General features: G+C 61.5%; 1 protein-coding gene across 1 annotated transcript; it reads right to left on the reverse strand.

Annotated features, from left to right (window-relative positions):
* Positions 1 to 154: 154 nt before the first annotated feature.
* On the reverse strand, positions 155 to 6,259 carry LOC129214505 (uncharacterized). Its single transcript, XM_054846266.1, has 19 exons — positions 6,186 to 6,259; positions 5,538 to 5,684; positions 5,324 to 5,445; positions 5,104 to 5,212; positions 4,892 to 5,008; positions 4,648 to 4,715; positions 4,424 to 4,561; positions 4,092 to 4,277; positions 3,885 to 3,987; positions 3,654 to 3,795; positions 3,392 to 3,575; positions 3,168 to 3,267; positions 2,959 to 3,077; positions 2,781 to 2,818; positions 2,205 to 2,559; positions 1,900 to 1,994; positions 1,518 to 1,596; positions 1,124 to 1,232; positions 155 to 736 (listed from the first exon to the last, which is right to left on the reverse strand). The coding sequence occupies exons 1-19, from the start codon at positions 6,247 to 6,249 to the stop codon at positions 663 to 665; spliced, it is 2,349 nt and encodes a 782-aa protein (XP_054702241.1). The 5' UTR covers positions 6,250 to 6,259; the 3' UTR covers positions 155 to 662.
* Between the last annotated feature and the right edge of the window lie 939 nt (positions 6,260 to 7,198).

A 7,198-nucleotide genomic window follows, 5' to 3' on the forward strand; every position in this document is an offset into this window, starting at 1 on the left:
CCACTGCTGGTGCCCAACACCAACCACATTAGGAGCCAGCCTTGGTGGGCACCAAGCGGCCATCACCCCAAGAGCATCACTAACCTGGGTGGGGGGCACAGAGGGGCCCAGACAGGTGAATTAAGGGTCGTTTGAGGAAAAAGAGGTTTGTTTCCAATTCATACAAAACTGCTTTAATGACAAAAACAGCTGAAAAATACTTTTTGGTGCATTTCTAATACCATCAAGAAGCCTTGTGTGATCCCCAGACCTGAGTCCCTTCCAGGCCCAGAATCACCCACTGCCTGGAAGGGCAAGAGGCTCTTTTCAGGCACCTTCTTACAGTGCAACACATCTGTCCATGAGACCACACAGGAACCCCCTTTGAGACTCTCCACTAAGGACAATTTTCCTTCCAACCACACAAGCGTGGGCTGGACATACCTCTGTGAAGTGCCCTAGCATTGGGGCTCCTCCTTGGTTCAGGAGTGCTTCCATTGCCACCACCCTTCCCATCCCTGAAGCCCCGTTGGCACCCCACCAGAGGAGCCAGGCAGCAGCAGGAGCTTCGGCAAACGATGCTTCCGGACCGGAGCCAGCCCGGCCGAGTCCCTGAGACACCAGATAACACCCCAATGAGCGCTGAACCCAACGGGAGGGTTGGAGAAAGCAGAGTCCAAACCTCAGCAACCACTGGGCGATGGGGCGAAGAAATACACAGCCAGGAGGATGAAGTAGACCATCACCAGCACCGTGCCTAGGGCAGACAGAGCAGGTTGGAGAGGGTTACTCCCTGGAGCAGGGAAGGAGGTTGCTTTCAAGACCTTCTGGGGTGGTCTAGGTTAGCTTGCTGTACGGGATTTGCAAGGGCGCCTGCAAAATCTCAGTTAGAAGGGGTTTAAACTCCTCAAGGGGGAACAGAGTGATCCCCCCCTCGGAGCTGCTGCAGGGTGCCAGCTCCAGTCCTGGCCCAGCATTTCCAAGATGGTCAACCACGACCCCAGAATTGCTCAAGCCACCACATGCCAAGAGCTGCACCAAGCAGATGACCCCAGGGCTGGTTCCAGGAGCCCCCCACCCCATCAGCACAAGGAAGCTGGGTACACCATGTCCCACAACAACAGCCTCATGGGTGAGCAGTCACCTTGAAAGTAGTCACATTTGCCATCCATGAAGATGTAGTTCATGAGCACCACGCTGAACATGCTGGCATAGACGTGGAGGTCACTGAAGACAAGCGTGAAGTTGGTCGGCTGTGAGGCAGAGATTTTGGATTTATGGCCAACTAAGGACAGCCCCACACCAACTGTGGTTGGGGACTTGTATGTCACCCCTTGAGCCCCCTGTGCCACGTGCCCCTAGGGCTGGGAACAGCATCAGCCAAGGCAGGAGACATCTGACCCTACTTCCCCCTGAACTGAGCAGAGGAGAGGAGACACTGGGGATGGTGGTTGTGCCCTTGCCACATCTCATGGAGTGCTCTGTGTCCCCAACCCTGCTGCAGGAGGTCACCCAGGGGCTGTCCTGGGGCTACTCACATAGAAGATGGTGAAGAGCACCAGGATGGGGATCTGGAGCATGCAGACCTGGACAGCGATGCAGTTCCCAATCTCGATGCTGGGGGAGGACAGAGAACTTAAGAGCTGCCAAGCACCAGGTCTCAGCACCCCTTGGGTGGCTCAGCTCAGGGTGAGGAAAAAAAACCCACCCCTACACCTTGGGGAACCAACCTGGTTCCAGCCCCATATTTTGGGTGGCTTTAAGTCCTCTTGAGGACAAGTTGGCAGGGATCTGACCCTGCAGTGGCATGAAGCTGGGCAGCCCATCACTGGCACCAAGGCACAGCTATGGCACTGGGACAGGACACGGGGATCACGCTGGAGGAAGACACCTCAGAACTCATCCTTTGAGCCATCTCACCTCAGACTCAGGTTGTTCTGCAGGGCAAACTGGATGCCATTGACGATCTCTGGCAGCTCAGGTACCATCGCCAGCACAGTGACACCAATGAAGTACTGCAGGGAAGAGGTGACATCAGTGCACGCATATGGCCTGATCCTGACCACATCCTAGCCATGGGCAACCTCAGTGCATGGAGCATCTCATCACCTTTCCCCTGGCTTTTGGGGTTCAACCCTGCAGCCAGGGCAGGTTCCCATCCCTGGAGGGCACATCTTGGTCCCCAGGGCCACCCAAACCTGGCTCACCACCATCCCCACACTCACCTGTGAGATGGTGGAGTTGGTGAGGATGGGGCTGATGTGCTCCGTGGCCAGGTCAGCACAGGCTGACATACAGAGGGTGGAGAGCAGGAGGATGACCAGGGCCCGCCAGCGAGACCAGTGGACCACAGCACTGTGGTGGTGGCCAGGCACTGGGGGAAGAGCAGATACATGGTGGGACACCTTGGAGCAGTGAGAAGAGCCAGCCCTGCAGCCAGGGCACCCCACGGTTTGGGGACACTCACTGTGACAGTCGCTGATGTGGATGTCGTAGATGTGTGAGTGAGTTTTCAGGGTGAAGAAGAGGCCGATGAGGTAGGCAGCAGGGAGCAGGAGGGACACTGTGTACACCAGGGGTCTGTGGGACATGGGTGACACATTCAGTGCCACCGAGGTCCAGCATGGAGATGCCAGGGGGGTCCCCTGCACCATCTGGGGATGGAGGAGATGGGGGTGCAGGATTGGAACCCTTCAGAGTGGCAAAGAGGGGACCTGGGAGGGATGTGGGGCCACAACCCAGCCTGGGAGGTGCCACCCTACTGTAGTGACAACCCTGTCCCCACCCCAGCAGACACTCACTGGACGTGACTGTAGTAGAGGGTGCCATTGTTCTCCATCTGTGGAGAGAGAGCCTGTCAACGGGGAAGCAGGGGACAAGGGACAGCCCCGCTGCCACCACCAAGAGCAGGAGCCAGGTGGGCTGGAAGCATCCCCGACCCCAAACCCCAGCAGCTGGGGGGTCAGTGTCCCCGCTCACCAGGTCAAAGTGACAGTTGTGGCAGAGGTAGTGGCCCAGCGGGTTCTGGGTGACGTTGTGGCACTCGCCGCACACCAGCTTCCCGTACACCTTGGAGAAGAGCGTTGGGGCAAAGACACCTGTGTGGATGGAGGGACATGGCATGGGCACCCACACTGGTGGGACCCCCCCACCCCCAAACCCGGGGGACATCCCAGTCCCCAACTCACCTCCCACCGAGAGGAAGAGCAGTGCTGAGCTGACGCCCGCCGAGCGGCTGTTGAACCGTTGCTCCTGGTGCCGGATGCCCCCGATCACCATGCACAGACCCTTGGGGATGGAGAAAGCCCCCCAAGAAATCCCCCATCAGTGCTGTACTCACAGCATCCTCATCCTCCCAGCTCCCTGCAGAGACTGGGTGCTCTCCCACCATGAGCGTGCCACCCCATCTCACCGGGACAAAGAGGACACAGCCCACCAGCGTCCCCGTCAACGCCGACTTGACGATCTCAGCATAGCAGCGGTTGCCCTCACGCGAGCCCTTGATGAGGGCCGTGATGTAGAAGGTGAGCTCCGTGATGGAGCCGAACGTGGCGTTCACCACCGCTCCCACCGCAAAGTTGCTCTGGGCCGAGATGCTGGAAGAGAAGGAGGGTGTAAGCGGGGCTGGCATGTGTCCCCACCTTGCCACCAAGTGTCCCCCCGTCACCGCTCACCTGGCAATGGCCATCCCGATGTAGTAGGAGAGAGGCATGATGGAGAGCAGGGCCAACGTGAACTTGACAGGAGAACTGGTTAGGCAGTTGTGGCTGTCCACATAACCCAGCACCAGCGTCACCAGCACCAGCGGCAGCAGGTCTGGGGTGGCTGGTCAAGGAGTTGACTGAGGTGGGGTGGGATTTGGGATCAGGCCCCCACCCTCCCCACTCCAGCCCATGAAAGGATACTGACTGCGAAGACGTTGATGCCATCCACGGCATATTTGTAGTAGTAGGGGTTGACGGCACGGTAGCAGCAGAGGATCACCTCCCCCTCCAGCGGCACCTCCGTCTGCCGAGGGACAAGTGGGTGACGCTGCTCCAAGCATCCCCCCCCAAACCCAAAATCCACCCCAGAGCAGGGTGTGGGACCCTCGCCTCTGCAGAGGCACCCACCATCCTCAGGCGCCGGACGAGCACCCGCTCCGGGGGCAGCAGCAGGACACGGGTGGCAGTGCGGGCGCTGAGCTTGGCCACGGGGATGAGGATGACGAGGAGCCATGCGGTGACGCACACCAGCCCATGGGCCAGCACCAGCGCTGGGTAGCCCAGGCACAGCCACGCCACGGTGCCAGCACACTGCTGTGAACAGGCAGCCGCCTTTAGAGCGTGCCCACCCCGGGGGAGCAGAGGCACCCATGGGTGCCATCCCCACTGTGATGGGGGGGGGGCTCCCTGGGTGCCCATGCTCAGGAACGGGGTGTCACTGTGTCCAGCATGGGGCTCACCCAGTATCCGGCATCCGCCCAGCACCGCAGGCGCCAGCGGCACGGCACAGGGCCACCGAGCAGGGCTGAGCTCTCCCCCACACCGCTCGTCTCCGCGCCGGCCTCACACGCACCCAGCGCCCGGCGGGATTTGGGGACCTGGGGAGAACAGGGGGTGTCAGGGTGCTGCATGGGACACCCCAGTTTATCCCCCAGTGGGGTCCTGATTTGGGGCACGCCGTTACCTCCTCTTTCTGGATCACTTTGCCAAAGGGCCAAAGGAAATACCCAGCCAGGTTCCAGCAGAGCCGCCCTGCAGGGACACGAGCATCAGCTCTGTTGGGGACACGTGTCCCCTCCAGCTACAGGGCCACCCCACAGAGAAGGGACCCAGGAGACCCCAGCACCCATTGGTGCTGTTTTGGACTCAGCCAGGAGACCCACGGCTCACCCAGCTCTTCACATTGGGGTCCCAAATTTGGGACTCACCATAAGGAGCCCCCACAATGGTGATGAACATCATGGCAGCCACGAGGACATAGAGGAGCGAGAGCCACCAGCCAAAGAGCAGCAGGTAGAGGACGTTCCCACACGTCACTGTGGACCCTGTGGGAGGAAAAGGCACCAAATGGGACCACTGTCACCTGCACCATCCCAAATCCACGCTGCCACTGCACAGGGTTGTCCCCAAGGCCACCAACCTCCAGAGCCCCGGATGACGTTGAGGTCAGAGTAGAGCTCCTTGACAATCTCCGATCGGTCCTCCCAGGGCCGCGCTGTTACGTGGCTCTTCCATTTCTTGAAGCCAAACTGCAAAGAGATTTTTTTTTTTTTTTTTTTTAAGGGGGAAAGAAAGAGAAAACCCATTGCAGCCACCCAGGAGCACCCATGGGTGCTCCCACCCATGCCATGGGCACCCACCTTGTAGTTGTTGGAGAGCTTGTTGGCCTCCACAGCATTTTCGGCCGTCAGGGTGGTTTTCACCACGCAGCTCTCACAGACTTCATCCGAGTGCTGCTGGCAGCAGGATGGGGAGGACATGGCTGCGAGCAAAACAGGGGGGTGACAGCGGGTGCAGGACATCCCCCCCCCCACCCTGGAGCCCCATGCCCAGCCCAGCCCATGGCCAACCTACCTGGGGGGATGCGGGGACGGTGCAGGTGGCAGCCCAGGTCACCCAGGTCACCCTGCACGTTGTTGATGGCAGCACAGTGCCGGTCACAGAGGGAGCTCCGGCGGGGGCCATCACTGTCCCCTCTGGGCTTGGTGGTCTTGGGGACATCTGCAGGGGGCTTAGAGTCACACTGGGGCTGCATCCTGCCCAAGCTCAGCACCATGGGGCACCCAGGGGCTGCTGTGCTGGGGTATCACCCTGGTCCCCAAAGCCCATGGGGGGGACACAGAGCCCCCAGGGTGGCACCCAGATGATGCTCAGGAGAGGGGACCCCACCAGTGCCCAGTGTGATACTCAGGAGGGGGGGACCCTCTGGTAGTCAGGATGTGGGGGGCCACCCTGGTACCCAGTGTGATGCTCAGGACAGGAGGGGACACCCCCCCCCCCCGCCAGTGCCTGGGATGGGGGCATCCCCTCAGTGTGATGCTCAGGTGGGGGAGACCCTCCGGTGCCTGCGATGGGGACATCCCCTCGGTGGGACGCTAAGGGGGTGGGGGGGGGACGACACGACAGACCCACCCCGCCCTCCCAGTGCCCGGCACGGGGGTATCCCCTCGGTGTAACGCTCATGACAGAGACCCCTTGGTGCCACCCCACACCCCCCCTCACCCTGCCCATCCTGCGTGCAGCAGCAACAGCGGCGGCGGCGGCCGGGCTCACCCTCGCTGGCCATGGCGGAGACAGCAGCGATCCCAGGGGCGGCGGTGTCGGTCCGGCCCGGCCCGCCGGTATTTAACGGGCGGTGTCGGGCATGCGCGGGGCGCGCCCCCGGGAGCCGCCCCCCCCTTCCCACCGGGAGGGGCCGGGGCCGACCCGCCTCCGCAGGGGGCTGGGATGGGCGGTATAGCGGGGTGTTTCGGGATGGGGGGGTGTGTGGTATATAGGGGTGTAGGGGGACCAGAGTGCGCGGGGTATGGGGGTGCACGGGGATCCAGGGTGCCTGGGGATCAGGGTGCGCGGTGTATCGGGGTGCACAGGGACCAGAGTGCGCGGTGTATGGGGGTGCACAGGAACGGGGATGCACAGGGATCCAGGGTGCGCGGTGTATCAGGGTGCATGTGGGGTGCGCGGGGCTGGGGTGCGTGGGAGGGGGGGTGCATGGTATATCGGGGTGTACAGGGACCAGGGTGTATATTCTATGGGGGTGCACAGGAACCAGGGTGTGTGGTGTATTGGGGTGCACGGGGCTGGAGAACGCAGGAACTGGGGCGTGCGGTGTATCTGTGTGAACAGGGATCGGGGTGCACAGTGGATTGGGGTGCACAGGAACCAGGACGCATGGTGTATCAGGGTGCAGAGGGACCAGGGCTCACGGTGTGTCAGGGTGCATGAGGATCGGGGTGCACAGGAATCTGGGGTGCACAGGAAACCAGGGTTCATGGTGCACCAGGGCACACAGGGCTCCGCGCTGGGAGTGGGGTGCGCAGGGACCAGGGTGCAGGGGGACCAGGGTGCAGGGGGACCAGGGTACATGGTGCATTGGGGTGCACAGGGAGCAGGCTGCATGGTTTATCAGGGTTCACAGGAACTGGGATGTGCGGGGACCAGGGTGTGTGGCGTTATCGGGGTGCACAGGGATCGGGGCCATGTAGTGAAGAGGTTGCGCAGGATCCTGGGGGTGC

The sequence above is a fragment of the Grus americana genome, chromosome 1, assembly GCF_028858705.1.
Source record: "Grus americana isolate bGruAme1 chromosome 1, bGruAme1.mat, whole genome shotgun sequence".
NCBI classification, from domain to species: domain Eukaryota; kingdom Metazoa; phylum Chordata; class Aves; order Gruiformes; family Gruidae; genus Grus; species Grus americana.